At 43.2% G+C, this 15,071-nt stretch overlaps 1 protein-coding gene across 1 annotated transcript in view; it reads right to left on the minus strand.

Moving 5' to 3' along the window:
* Positions 1–1,692: 1,692 nt before the first annotated feature.
* Positions 1,693–15,071, minus strand: part of emilin1a (elastin microfibril interfacer 1a) — a 27,275-nt gene continuing 13,896 nt past the window's right edge. Inside the window, exons 2-12 of the mRNA XM_080453954.1 lie at positions 14,720–14,836; positions 11,060–11,274; positions 9,724–9,823; positions 8,551–8,659; positions 8,211–8,381; positions 6,460–7,740; positions 5,558–5,972; positions 4,869–4,994; positions 4,352–4,369; positions 4,096–4,230; positions 1,693–3,625 (exon numbers count right to left, since the gene is read on the minus strand). Coding sequence (XP_080310080.1) covers positions 3,306–3,625; positions 4,096–4,230; positions 4,352–4,369; positions 4,869–4,994; positions 5,558–5,972; positions 6,460–7,740; positions 8,211–8,381; positions 8,551–8,659; positions 9,724–9,823; positions 11,060–11,274; positions 14,720–14,836 — 3,007 coding nt within the window. The 3' untranslated portion in view covers positions 1,693–3,305. The remainder of the gene's footprint in view (positions 3,626–4,095; positions 4,231–4,351; positions 4,370–4,868; positions 4,995–5,557; positions 5,973–6,459; positions 7,741–8,210; positions 8,382–8,550; positions 8,660–9,723; positions 9,824–11,059; positions 11,275–14,719; positions 14,837–15,071) is intronic.

Genomic DNA, 15,071 nt, shown 5'->3' on the forward strand with positions numbered 1-15,071 from the left:
TCACGGACGCATCCCTTGAGGTTTTCAATACCCAGAAAACTGGCGAAAGTGGCCGTTTTCAATAGGTTTTGGTCATTATCTCTGGAACAGAAGGTCCAATCTGCTCAGTTCAAAGCTTGTTGGATGCGTGACTTTGAGGACATTAAGCACGCAATGACACATTTTCGGGTTATTTTTTTTTTTAGGGGAGGCGAGATCTTAGTTGGGCAGGCGACCGCCTCTCCTGCCTCTACTACAGTGGGGTACGCTGTCGGTCGGCGCTCGGCGCTCGTAAAGACAGTGATGTCACTGAAATGCCTGTCTGCTGTCTACCCTCTGCTGTGTTAGCATTATGGGTAACTCGTTAAAGTGGCAAATTAAATGTGAAACACATCAACTATTAAGAAAACAAGAAGATATGTTGACAAAGACACTCCATACATTTGGAAACATATTTTTATTTAAATCAATATCGTCTCCAGTTAATGTACGAATATTTCAAAAGTAGGCTAATTCTCATATCCTCTCATAGGGATTGCATTGGCAGCTGCAGTTCATCGTTCTAACGGACCTCGAGTAGCGGCGCTGTCTCAAAAGTGGGCGTGAAATTTGTAGTCCCCGTGTGTCTCTATGCGTTCTTGTCTGTACCAGAGGTGGAAAAGTACTTGAGTATTCAAAAGTAGTAAAGTAGCCTGCATTTTCTTTCCAATCTGATCAATGCATTGCTGTATTAAAACTTTGCCACACAAAAAAGTGGAGAGTCCTTGGGTTCCCAAGGAGGCAAAAATCCAATGCAAAAACCATTGAGGAGGGAGACCACTGTATAATGAAAAACAATAGTTTTAATGCCTTCAAACAGCTATTTTACAACCTTTTGTCTAGGCAAAATGTGCAAGTAATTGGCTGAAAATCGTACAGACTACTCAGAAAAGTGTTATGAGTACAAGAACTCCTCCTCAGGCAGCAATGGTAACTAAGCATGTGAAATCGTGTGTCAAATTCATAGGGAAGGGGTCATATCATAATCACTTGAATGAAGGCAGGTGTGGTAAGGGTGTGGTCTGTCAATCAAGATTGAAACCAATCAGAGTGGTTGTGTAAATCAATAAACATATTACCATTAAGCCAACCACTGGTCAATAGCCTGTACATCCATATATACAGTACGCATGCACACACATACTGTACATATCTGACATGATTTCACACACTGGTTGAAGGCATTACAACTATTATTTTGCATTATACAGTGGTCACCCTTCTAAATTGTTTTTGCACTGTATAAACTTAATAAAAAATAAAAATATATCAATAATAATGAAAATAGCAGATCTACAACGCATCGCGACATGTGAGCTTGTAGATCAGCTATTTTCACTATATTTGAAATAAGGCTCATGGTTAATTCCTAATGTACTTTTTCTGTTCTTAGAAATGTAGTCAAAAGTACAATATTTATCTTTGAAATGTAGTGAAGTGAAGTATCAAAACAATACAAATACTTAATTAAAGTACAGATACTCGAGTACATGTACTTCATTACTGTCCACCACTGGTTTAAACCTACAGTAGATTATGTTGAATAAACAAATGAGGTTACACAGAAGAGGTGCCAAATAGCTGTGGTGTTTGCTTTATGACATTGCATCAAGACCTTTCCAACACATTAAAATTCCACAATGATATCCAGACAAAACTCGGACTGCTTAGATAAACGGTGTAAAAATCTGTATTTGAGGCACATATGTGGTAAAATATACAAAAACACATCCAGTACCTGACAAAAAATATCGAGTGGTAAGTTATAAAAAACTTACTATGGCAAAAAAATAATATTTACATTCTATAGAGGTGAACAATGCATCCAAACTTGTGCTGGTTCAAAGTTGACTGTAAGACAGACCTATTAATGAGTGAAGTAAGGGGTCTTTCTGTAAAAGATATAGGGTAACAAAACCCTAATGTATTGATATTTATATTAATGTATTTCAATAAAAAATAAAGTCAGTATGATGTCATATGTGGCCCACTCTGCTGGATAAGTGCACTGTAGCACACACAACATGACCTGTGTGATGATAACACAGTTTATAGTTATAGCCTCTGAACCAAATCAGTCCAATAAACATTCTTCATACTGTACCATGGTTCCTGGGTACAATAAGTGTCTCATGTTAGCTCACTGCATTTTAATTAGACCTCTATGGAGAAAGGAAGCGCGGTCGCTCGTGTGTGTGTGTGTGTGTGCGTGTGTGTGTGTGTGTGTGTGTGTGTGTGTGTGTGTGTGTGTGTGTGTGTGTGTGTGTGTGTGTGTGTGTGTGTGTGTGTGTGTAAAAAGAGGGAATCTTGGCACAGATACAAGGGCATGTGCAGCCTCATCACTTGCTATCTACAGCTCTAAATAGAAATACCACTGTCAGAGAGACGGATAGTAACAGCCACACAACTTTAAAGCTTGATCCTCTGCAGAAGTTTAGATGACCCTTGTTAGAGTATGAAAAACTCCTCATCCCTCCTTGTATTGTTTTACGTCCCTCCTCCATGTCCTTAGGTACGTGGTAATGGAATGTTCCTAAAGTGATCTTTTTCATTGTTTGGTGAAATCCTGTGGTTTGCTATCGAGCGTTCCACCAAGTTCATTGTCCTTCTCTAAAAGAATAGTGGTTTGAACTTTGCTCCCCTGAATGCATTTATTTATTTTTGGTTGTTTTAAAGGAAAATGACCTTTTGGGCAGGGTGCTTGTGGTCATGAAGAAAATAAACTGCGTGCTAAGGGTAGGAAATGACAATCACTGGAACAAAAGAAAAACACCCTCCAAATATTCCATACTGATATTGTGTGAGTATTATAAAGGGAACAATATCCAATTTCTTCATTCATTTGACTTCAACTTTTGATGAATAAGTGAGAGCTGACAGCTGGCTTACAATAATGACATTATAACATTCAAGTTTATATTGTGACATTAAAATATTTCTTTATGAGAGAACCCTGCAGTGGCATTTCTTTCCAAAGACAACTGAATGTCAAAGAGTAAAAAAAAAAAAAGAATAGCTCTTTGCTCCGATTAATATTTTCCTTAAAGCTGTGAAACACAAAGAAATCATTGTGATTGAAAATGTTCTTCCTTCATCGCACTAAATGTACAATATTAATTCCCTCTCTTCTGGCTGAATTCATTCAGTCTTGCCCGCAGAAATACAAATTTCCGTACGCCCAACAGTCCAACCAATGGCTTTGTCGCAGACCGGCTGGCAGACCAATCATAATGTCGGATACTGAACGTCTGCCTCCCACAGACCAATCATGCTGAGACTGCGTCCAATCAGACAGTCTCATATAGCAACATTCCACTGAAGATGGTCAAAGGTTCTGAGGAGTGTGCCAGCTTTCCAGTGACGAGGTCAATGCAAACCGTGTCTCCTTCTTTCATGGGCAGGATGATGTTAAAGACCGACAGGGCCCCTGGGGTGTGTCTGGCCTCTGCCATGGGCTTCTCCAGGCCTTCTGGCTGGTACCCAGCCGAGTCCCCGCGGGCCACGCCGATGTTGGACTTGGACAGCACCGCTTCAATTTTCACGTTCTTGTGGCCTGTCAGCGTAGCGCTGAAGAAGTACTTGCCACTAACTGGTGCTGTGAAATGCCCTGGAGGAAATACATGGGTCACAAGGATGTCAGGGAGGTGGTTCAAGTTACAGTAGGTAGTCAGGGTTGTATGACTTATGTCTTTTAGTGTTAGATTTGTATTTTTAAGGGAAATACATAGTTACTAGGGAAGCCATAAACAACTAAGCAACACAACAGAACACACTGAAATAATAGATTTAAAAAAAAAAGAATACATGCACAATATTGTATTACTTCTAAGACATCAAGGACTTATAGATAAGTAGATGCATACAGGAGTGAGAGACAAGGCAGAGAGATAAGGAACAATATGCATACAGTTCATGTGCTGGATTAGAATACCTGACATTAAGGTTTAGATTAAAGATTTAGATTCAAGTTTTCATTAAGGTCATCAGTAAAAGAAAGGAGGGGCTGAGAAACTGGGGATGGAGGACATTCACAGACACAAGGAACTCCTTAAATGTTCAATTGGGCCCAAAACTCACCTGTTCGTGGGTTATAGACATTCTTTTCATTGACAAATATGTGGTTGAAGAGGATAGTTCCCGGACTTCCCATGGGGCGAGTGAGGGCAGCCGAGAAAGAGAGACGTGGCACGTTGGCGTCTGACCCTGCCGGACCTAATTCATGGGAAAACAATTACAGAAGTACTGTTAAGAGCAGAGGTTGATTTAAAATGAAATAAATGAAGATTAGAAATAAACTGCTTCTTTTATCTTCAATTATAACAATGACACATACCCTCTTCACCTCTGAGACCTGTAATGTAAGATGAGAGATATTATAAGAACAGTTTCACTGAGAGATGCTAATGATTTATTATTCATATTATGTCATCGCTCTTTGTGTTGAATTATCACAGAGCATAATCTTAGTAACTGAACCGCAGAAGATTATGGTGAAATAAAATAAAGTTTCTTTTTTTTAACAACTTTGAATAAAATGAGCCCCTGAAATGTTAATGTATTAATAATCCTAAACTGTTTCAGCATCACAGCTGACAGCTCATTGTTTACTTTTTTCTCCATGGTGACATCAACATGCCAGTCAACATGACCATGGCTGGTTTGTCAGTGCTGGAAAAATGCCATTCAGACAAAGGGGGCCTCCGCCACTGAATACCGTATTGCAGTTAAGCAGCTTTGTTCATGAGTAACTTGCCATTGATACAGGGAGGCCGTATCGTTATAATACTGTCTTATTTTGGAGTTTATGACAGTAACACTCATACATTTCTTCAAGTTTATTTGATCTTTACCTGGGGGTCCCACTGGTCCCCTCTTGCCCTCTCTGCCCTGAGGACCTTCTTTTCCTTGGCCCCCCCTCGGACCCAGGGGTCCTGGGTAGCCCCTTTCGCCACGTGGGCCCGGCAAACCAGACGGGCCTGTAATAGAAATAAAGCGCACCCTTGAGAATGTTTGTAGAGACAGCACAGCTGGAACACACACCACACTGAAAGTCCTCTTCACTAAGATTGTCTTCTTTAGAAATACAATCAGCAGACCAAAGACATTTATGCTCCAGAGACATCAGAGATTTAAACTGTTGTGCCCTTCACCCACAACCTCACTGAAACTCCTTTTTCAGACAGACTGCAGACTTAACAGACTTTTAAGTGAATGTTAATGCGGGACAACAGTTAATCACCAGGCAAGACATGCCGGATCCTTCCTTTGGTCTGTTTCTTCACATGGCCTGACCTTGCCTCCCATCTCGCAAATTCTCAAGCAGTATCCCATGTCTTAAATTCAGATCCCATGCCCTTCAGTTACTGAGACTCACCCATGACATTCCGTTCAGATTCACCAGAACATGCAAGTTTATCATGTGTACATGATAAACTACAAGTATTTTTAATTCTGCGATAACCCTGCCACAGCATTTTTTCTCCCATAAGAGAATAAATGTCAAACAATAAAAGCAATAACTGCTGTCTCAGCATCTCACCCGTGAAGTCCTGTTCAGTGAAACTGTGGAACTCTTTGACCACTTCCAGAACCGATGTGTTCAGCGTGTCTAGCCTGTAGTGGACGCTCTCCAGCTCGACCGTCTGGATAGTGTCGATGGCGTCAGCGTGGGCCGTAACAGTGGCGTTGAGTCCATTAACGCAGACCCACAGGCCCGAAACATGGTGGCTCAGGCCCTCCCTGATCTTCTGCAGGCTTTCGGAAACGGAGTCCAGCCTCCCACACACGCCCTCCATCTTGGAGAGCCTTCGCTCCAGGCCGTCACTGGATCGCCGGCACTCGCCCACCTCCTTGACATAGTTGCTGGTGATGGTTTGTATCTCACTGCCCAGGCTGCCAAAGCGAAGCTTGGAGTTGTCGATGTGGTCTGTCAGCTCTTTCTGGATCTTGTCCACCTTTTGGGGAATATACTCTTTAAATGTGTGTGAAATATTACGTGTGTACTGAATGTACAGTATGTATCTAAGATGTACAGTACAGTAAAGAATGTTCGTGGGATTTTTCCTGTGGTAAAGTAAAATATAAACATAATTTCTAAATACACATACATACTAAATATATACAACTTACAGCACCCCATCGTGGGTGCTGTAAGTTTGGGGAAACTTGTTATTTGTTAGGGAAACTAATCCAAGGTAATTCAAGCTTGCCTTTCCTTGCCTTCGATATTTTCATATCTAAGGCTAAGATAATACAAATATTGTCTTCATCGTGAAAAACAATATTGTAGATATATAATAATAAATATACTATACATGATATATGACAGGAACCATGTTGTGTTTAACGAAAGCTTGCTGCATCATGTACTTATTATTATCAGTAGTAGCAGTAGTATAGCATTTAGCACCATTATAATAATAATCCTCTCATGATCCTCACCTCAGAGATAATGTTGTCCTTTTTGCGGGTCAGATCTGTCAGGGTGTTGCCATGTCGCTGTACGGTCCTTCCCAGCCCCTTCAGTGTGTCGTTTATGGAGTTGAAGGTAACCGTGACCCCTGACAACTGTCCCTTGAGGGACTTCAGTTCCCCTCCTAACCTCCCACTGTGGACACTGTGACCCTCCAGTTGCTTATTAAGGTCGTTGATGTTTTTCTTACACTGCCCGGTGCACTCCTCCACTTCCCCTCGGAGTCTCCCTACTTCCTCTTGAAGGTTGGAGCACACCTGAGAGCAGACGGACTCGTCCGAGTCCACTCTCCTGCGCATGTCTGTCAGCTCCGTCTGGCACTTGCCCAGGGCGCTGTTGGTGGAGTTGGTAAACGCTCGCAAGTCTTCTTCTACGCTGCTGCATATTGAGCAGTCGTCGACGTCGCGGCCCAGCGTTTCCACCTCGTTGACGATCCGGTTGAAGTGTTCCCCGTCCTCTCCCGTCACGGCCTTTATCTTCGTGATGTCTTCTGCCAGGTTGATCACTCTGTCCATCAGCGAGTCCCCGGAGACAGACAGGTCCTTCAACCTGGTGTCGAACTTTTGGATCTCCTCTTGGTTGGCGACAACCCTCCACTCTAACGTTTTGACCGTGTCTTCAGTCTTGCGGCCTTTGCCGTTGGGCCCGCAGGTCTCCGAGCACATTTTAGTGACCGACGTTAACCGTTTGTCGAGGATGGACGTGACATTGTCCAACTGGCCTAAGCGTCTGCTGTGGTCCGTGACTGTGTCTCCTAGAACAGCCACGTCCAGCTCTACCTTTCCTATCTTGAAGCTGTGGTCGTCCAGTCGGCTGAGGACCATGTTACGCATCTGAGTGACCTCTCTCTGCACGCCGTCCTTCACGTTGTTCCCAGTGTTGGCACACCTCTGCTCCGCCTTCCTCATGGTGTTGTTCAGTCTCTTCTCCACTTCTCTCAGCCTGCCGTTCAACTTGTCCTCCGTCACCCTTCCCTTTCCTCCTCCTACCGTCCCGGCCAGCTCTTTGTCCAGGCGCCCTTTGATGACGTCGAAACCGTTTGCCGTGGAACTGACGCGGACTTCCAGGTCAGTCAGTTTTTTCTGGAGCTGAGTGACTGTGCCGCAGCATTGCTGGGAGCGCTCCGTCTCCCTGCGGCTGATCTCCAGGCCCTGTCTTAAGTGCTGGTCCATGGAGCTCAGCAGCTTCTCCAGGGCTCTGATCCTCTCTCTGTCCTCCTGCTGCTGACGCCTCAGGTCCTCCACACCTGCCTGAGCCCAAACAGATACAGAAAAGCATAAAACATCAAATGTTGTACACAGGGCCGCAGGAAGGGTAGTGCGAGCGGTGCGGCCGCACAGGGCCCCGCACTTGGTGGAGCCCCGCAAAAAAGAAAAAGAAAAAAAATCACATCACATCACATTTATTAAGAGTTATAAAAAGAAATAAACGCAAATAACCACCAAAAACTCGGAAATATCCGCCCAAAACCGCAAAAAAGGACCCCGCATTTCTCCCAGACGGCTCTGGTTGTACAAAGGCTTCTGGATATTTTCTTGACAAACATTGGGAATTCTTGTCAACATGTCAGATGTTCAGGAAAGACAGGAGAAAAGCTTCCACTAGGATTTTAACGCCCGCGAGTAGATATACATGTCGATCCATAGCTGTTAACCAGTATAACACAACTTGATCCGCACACAAACAGACACACTAAATAATGTGAGCTATTGAGGCTGACCTGGCAGGCAGAGCAGGACAGAGATACCCTGGACTCCAACTCTCTGAGTATGTCCTCCTTCAGAGTGTTGATGATCTGACCTCCACCCCTGGCTACTCCATCCAGCTCATTGCCCCCTCCATTTCCATTACCCAGGTGGTTGTTGATGTTGACCAGGGTCTGGTCATGGACCTGACGGATGGAGCGGAAATTGTGTGTGTGAATGAGTGAGTGAATGAATGAATGACGTAACCTGTTTTATTTCATCATAGATGGTAGGTAGATAATGTACTGTAGGTAGATAAACATACAGATAGACAGATAGTGATTGACTGATTGACTGATCGATCGATCGATTTACCTGTGTTGTGTTGTAGAGCTGGTCCAGTCTGGTCTGGATGCTGTTTATTGTCTCCTTCATGTGTGGCTGAGCTGCGTCTGAGGGCACACTGGCTCCATTCAGACTGGGCCTAAACAAGAGGAGGGATTGAAGGGGGAATAGAAGAGAAAGGGAGAGAGAGAGAGAGAAAAGGGGGGGGGGGTTAATTGTTTTTCCTAACATTGACTGAGCTCTACCGTAAACATGTGGGGTGTATTTAACACTTTGTGCCAACAACAGGGGATTGTGGGTAAGTAAATGGTTGCCATCCCTCTGAAATTGGGAAAAAACTAAACAGGGAATGTTGTTTGGGAAGGAGGGTATGAGGAGCTGATAACAATCTGTAGGGATTAGAGAGGTTGGATTTGGAGGTGTGGAGAAAAAAATGTTCCTCAATTGAGAAAAACTCACACGAAACTGAGTGTTTTTATTCTACAGTACATACACACAGAACTCAGGAGTGTATATATCCCTCTCTTATATAAGGGTTGATAATGCTCAACTCCAGTATTTGAGTCAAAGTATATGTGTAGATATTCTTGGTCAAATATTACTCAACTACAAGTGAAGGTTGCTTAGTCAATCTGCTATTTTCATGATATTTAAAACCAGGATTAAGTGGTTAATTCATGATGTACTTTTTCCCCTCCTAGAAATGTAATGGAGTCAAAAGTGCTATATTTATTTTTGAAATGTAGTGGAGTGAAAGTCATAAGTATCCAAAACATACAAATATTCAAGTAAAGTACAGTACTCAAGTAAATGTACTTTGTTACTGTCCAGCACTGGCAATAAGGAACATGATTAATATGCATTAATAGGTTAGTAATGCATGATCACAAATGCCCCCATGGAATGAGCAGAAGATGCTGATCATGAAAAATGGCCTTGTGCAGACTGGTGAAAAGCAACAGTAAGCAGGAAAACGGCATGTGCATACTGAAATGCTCCACTGTCCGCATAATGTCAGTGTATCCCAGCCAGAATGTCTTCTTTCTTCATAACAGACGATAGACATTTACTGGGATTAATTCAAATGAGGACAGGATTTGCATGCATCAGATGCAGATTAAGTGTAGTACTTGAATGTCCTGAACAATAATAGTATGGGGAAAAAAATTATAACATAAAAGCAACGGAAGATAGTGCACCTACAGTCTGTCATTGATGCCATGTATGGTTGACTGCATGGTGTGGAGATCTTTGGTTAGACTCCGGATCTTCTCCTCCAGCTGTCTTATCTTCTCATTGTCGCCTGGAGACAGGGGAAGTGTTAGGGTTAGCTTCACCATTCAGTCTCTTCCAAGTAATAGCTAATGAGTCAGGGCAGCTGGCTGAATTCTTTCCGACTATAATCTAGGGCTAGGCATATCTACCGCATATTTATTTAAACATCATTATCTTGTACATTTATTTCGTACTTCCATAAAAGAACTATAGGACACTTTTTGGAGATGTTTAGGTGACTCACTAGATACATTGAGTACATCTTGATTGGTTGGGAAACATTTCAAACGTCATTTGAATGTTCAGTATACTGTGGTTCATTGAGCAAGAGTGTGTGTAAGCACATTAGACTTTATATCATGGACTGCTCTGAAATTTCACACAGGAACAATAGACTGTGTTGTTTCTGTATGTACTCAGCATTCAGAAGAGCAACTCAATAACCCAGTAAGGGACTTATTAAAGATAAATTGTTAGTAATATCCATTCTTCATATCACCGATCCCAGATCCCCTCATACATACACATAAATGAACACAGTATTAAAATTAAAATAACCCCATGCAGACGGGTAAATTCATTGACTGCCAGAGTTAAAACCTTGTTCATAGCTGCCCTTGCCAGCGATTGTGTTTTTTTGTTTCGTTATTTTGTTATTTAATTCACATATAGAAAGTCAGGCTGGACATTTGAATCGTTTTGATCGTTCCACCACTAGAGAGCAGCACATACCAGGTTGATCAGCTCGCTGACACACTCGCCCCCCCCCACACCCACTCACACAGTCAAACACATGAACCGGATGTGAAATGGTCTCACATTCTCTGATCGGCGAAAATTACGATGTGATACACGACGGGGATGACTGTTCGTCACCCAGACCATAGATTATAGGAGGGGAGGTCTCCGATCGTTTTTTATAGCGCGTGAAAAACCGTTTGTTTCCCTATTATGGTCGAAAATGACTGGGGGAAAAAAATGTAAAACCGGAAACGGAACCCAAGTCATGAAACCGGATGCAGTGGTGGGTGAAGTAAGTGGAACCTGAAACTTAGACTGTTTCATTACAGAATAGCGTGATCAGAGCATAAAGATCAATAAAGACCATAGATCGCATTAATGCGATCTTGGCGGCCAGGCGCGCTGTTTATTAGATCGCATTAATGCGATAATGGCGGCCTATGAGTTAAACCAACATCTTGTTTATTTTTCATCCTAAAGCCATATTGTAGTATATCATTATTGTTTAATATTCCCACAGTACCTCCTCCTCCGCCGTGTCCTCTCTGTCCGTCCCCTCCTGTGTTGTAGCCGGTGTGCGTGACACGGGGTCTACCGGCGTCCACCTGGGCGTCGGTGACGCCCGTCCGCGGGCCGTCGTGGCAGTCATCGCCCGAGTAGCCGTGGCAACACTTCCACTCCATCTCCGTCACCATCTTGTACGCCACCTTGTACCTGGGCCTCCTGTAGGTCCGGTACCTGAGGAAGCACAGGGAACAGTGAAGTAGCGTTGTAACTATCCATTATTTTCTTAGCACAAAACATTTCCAATAGATTTATTTATAATCAACTATATTGATTGGTAACACTTGCTCATGTATCCCACGTCTATAATGCTTTATAAACATACTTATAATGCATTATAATCCACTTATAACACTGTATAATCATAGTTATAAGAACTCATAATTACGTTTTTTACATTGTGTTATGATTATTGTTATAAAGTATTTTATGACTTATAGGGTCATGTATAAAAGCTATTCTAATTCTATTCGGCTTATAACACTGTATAGGCTACAGTAGCACATAACACAAAATAACTTTAACCATTTTCTGTTTTCTCAGTTAATATTTCATTAGAAGCACAATCAAGAATATTTACTTAGTAGGCAACATTTTCTTTCAGAGGATGAGAGAGAGAGCGAGGACGCTTGTGTGTACTCCTGTAGAAATAATAAATATACAGGTGAATCCACAGTAAAAACTCCTGCAGGACCAGCAGGCTTTTTTACTGTGGATTCTCCTGCCATGTTATGAAATTGATCAGCCCCAACATGTACTGTGCTGAGGTTGTGACACACGAAAGCTTAACGCCAGTGAAAATGAGGAGGTATTTCTACAACAAACATCCAAATCACACAGATAAACAGATAAAGGTTTTTTCTAACATAAAGAGGAAAAGGAACATGGGTGGCCACTGGCTACTGGAGCTGCGAGAAGAGGTGCGCAGTTTCCTCTCAGATGCACAGTCCAAGTGTAATATTACTCCTCTTATCAAAACCTTGCCGTGCCTATTTTAATTAGCCTAGCAGTGCATGTGTGCAGCCGTGCACGCACCTGTTTGGTAAGTGTGCGTACACGCACGCACGCACGCACGCACGCACGCACGCACGCACGCACGCACGCACGCACGTTTGTTCAGTGAGTGAACGTTGTTAGGTCAGTGAGTCGTGAAGGACGGGGGTTGTGTGACTTGGTCAAGTTTTTTTTGGGGGGGGGGGGTTGCCAGCCAAAAAAGTTGCACATCAAACCGGGGGTCCTTGAAAAGGTTGAGAGTCGCTGGTGTAGAGCACTGGTTCTCGAACTATTTCATGTCAAGGACCCCCAAATTGACACTTAATAGCCCGCGGACCCCCATTTGAAAAGATAAGCCAGGGACCCCCATAAGAGAAGATTTTTACGGCTCTCTAGCAGTGATTCTCAACCATTTTAATTTCAAGGACCCCATTTAATGGCATTTCTATCCCTGGGACCCCAATTTATATTGTAAAATCAATGTTAATTTAACTCTGAGAGTGTACAAATGGAGGTTCCATTTGTACACTCTCAGAGTTACAGACCCATAAGGGTCCATTTGGTTTCTATCCATCATTTAGCTGGGGACCCCCTGGAACCCCCTCAAGTACCCCTGGGGGTCCCCGGACCCCACTTTGAGAACCAATGGTGTAGAGGGTGCATATATACATAGCTAAAAAGGAAGGAAAAGAAAGAAAGAAAGAAAGAAAGAAAAGAAAAGAAAGGTGAGGTGTATAAACAGCGCATTGCAGAACAGAGGAAGCAGTGATCATCTGCTGATGTGAGTGGCGGGTGAGGTTTAGTTCATATGACTTTTGCCTTCTTTAAAATATTATTCCTGACATGTTATCCAAAAGTCAGTCCATCGAAAACATTTCACTTGGCGGTTCAGGTTCGTGATTGCTTCTTTTAATGTGTTATCCAGCTCTGTGGCCGAACTGAACCACGCTTAAAGTAACAATGCAATAAAGTGGCTGTGGCCGGAAGCCTTAATGAAGATTCATAGCAAATTCCTGGGCACGTTAACAAGTGCTATAAAATACTGCAGGTCACGAAGTAATGTCCTGAGTGTTAATTTAACTCTGAAATTATATTATGGTCCATTTTTACACTTTCAGAGTTAAATTAACGCTCCACATTTTGCTGTGAACCCACACGCAACATTTGAGGTACGCTCCAGTCTCCTGTAGATCCTTTTTTGTGCCACAGAAAAGACTCCGACTTCCAAGTTTGTGAGCGTGTGAAAAAGTGAGCCAGCTTCCTCCCAAGACGAGGCCAAATCAAGACCCTAGCGTGGAAGAGAGTGCAGAGAAGGGGGATAGTAAGAAGAAAGACCAAAGCAAGAAAGAAAGAGAGAGAAGCAGAGGTTGTTTTGACAGGAGTAGGGCGGCTAGACTGTGGTGCCTGGAACCCCCGATGTGTTCATTCTTAACATAGCCCAGGTTTATGCCAAGGCCCCTAGCTCTGGTTGAAGACAGGCACAGGGGATCAACATGGCAGACCTGGCTAAAACACTCCAAACGTTGTAAATATCTTAGAAGACAAGGGTGCCTGGTGGCTCAGACAGTTATCACACAGACTATATTACGCTCCTAGTAGTGAGTGCGAGGACCCAGGTTTGAGTCGGACCCCATTCTTGTCTCGCATGTCTCTCTGCCCTTGGATAACTGTCACTCTACAGTGTAGAGTGACACACAGTGTAGAGTCTACACACTTTACTTGGACCGTGGCCCTTAGGGGCCTGACAGCATGATGTCAGACACCGTCAGCACTGATGTCAGACACAACAGAAACAGTCACCGCAGCCGCAGCCCTTGGGGGCCCTTACCAACTAAGTTTGAGTGAGTCACGGTCGTTATGGTTACTGCTGTTGCCACACTGACATCATGGAACCTATATTTGGATACAACTAACTTAGAACTCCATATATGGAGCTGGCTGATACATAAGTCTGATAACAGGGACTACACATTCAGCCATGGCTGACCTGCTGATTGGCTATGATTGGCTTCCAATGTTTATGGGAGAGGCTTATTTTACAAGTTACAACCAATGCCAAACATTATTTGACAGACTGGGACATCAGTCATAAATCTATGACGGCAGCCATCTATGATGTATCAATGACAAATGTGGTTGTTTCAAAAATGTTTCAGCACGGTCACAGCCCCAATGAAATGAAAGCTAAATATTAAAAAAAGTATACAGCATTTGTGGAATCTCTAGATTAAATAGATCAGATAGCCAGAAAGCTGTTTTGTATCTTGTTTGAGAGAGAGAGAGAGAGAGAGAGAGAGAGAGAGAGAGAGAGAGAGAGAGAGAGAGAGAGAGAGAGAGAGAGAGAGAGAGAGAGAGAGAGAGAGAGAGAGAGAGACAGAGAGACAGAGAGACAGAGACAGAGACAGAGACAGAGACAGAGACAGATATAAAGTAAATGAATAGAGAGGATGGGAAAGGAGGAGGAGGAGAAATAATCGTTATAAGGCAGAGAGGAAGGAAAGACTTAATTCAGAGGGTGGAGTATGACGAAAAGAGAGATTAAACTGGAGAGAGAGAATTTCCTCTGTCATGTAGTGCGTGTGCGTGTGCGTGTGCGTGTGCGTGTGAGGGAGAGCTGGATACTTACGCCACTCTGGGACACTGCCCCCAGGCACAGCGCTGGTAGTCTGGCTTCACATACGTCTCCACCCCGTCCTCCATCACACAGCTGATGGTGCGTGTCACCACGTACGCACACCAGTTCCTGTCAAAGCAGCACACACACGCACACATGTTGGTATTACTTGTGAAGACATCAAAATTTAAGGATGGCAATTTATAAATGGCAATTTTACATTTTTAAACACAACCCCTAAAGCCTTAGTTGTGACCTTGTAGATCGACTATTTTTGGTGCACAACACCGGTACGCAACTATAGTACGTAAATCAGGCATAACTTTAACCCCTAAACCTGATCTCTTCATGCCTTCATTACTAA

Source organism: Gymnoscopelus braueri (genome assembly GCF_963280865.1).
Source record: "Gymnoscopelus braueri genome assembly, chromosome: 16".
NCBI lineage: Eukaryota > Metazoa > Chordata > Actinopteri > Myctophiformes > Myctophidae > Gymnoscopelus > Gymnoscopelus braueri.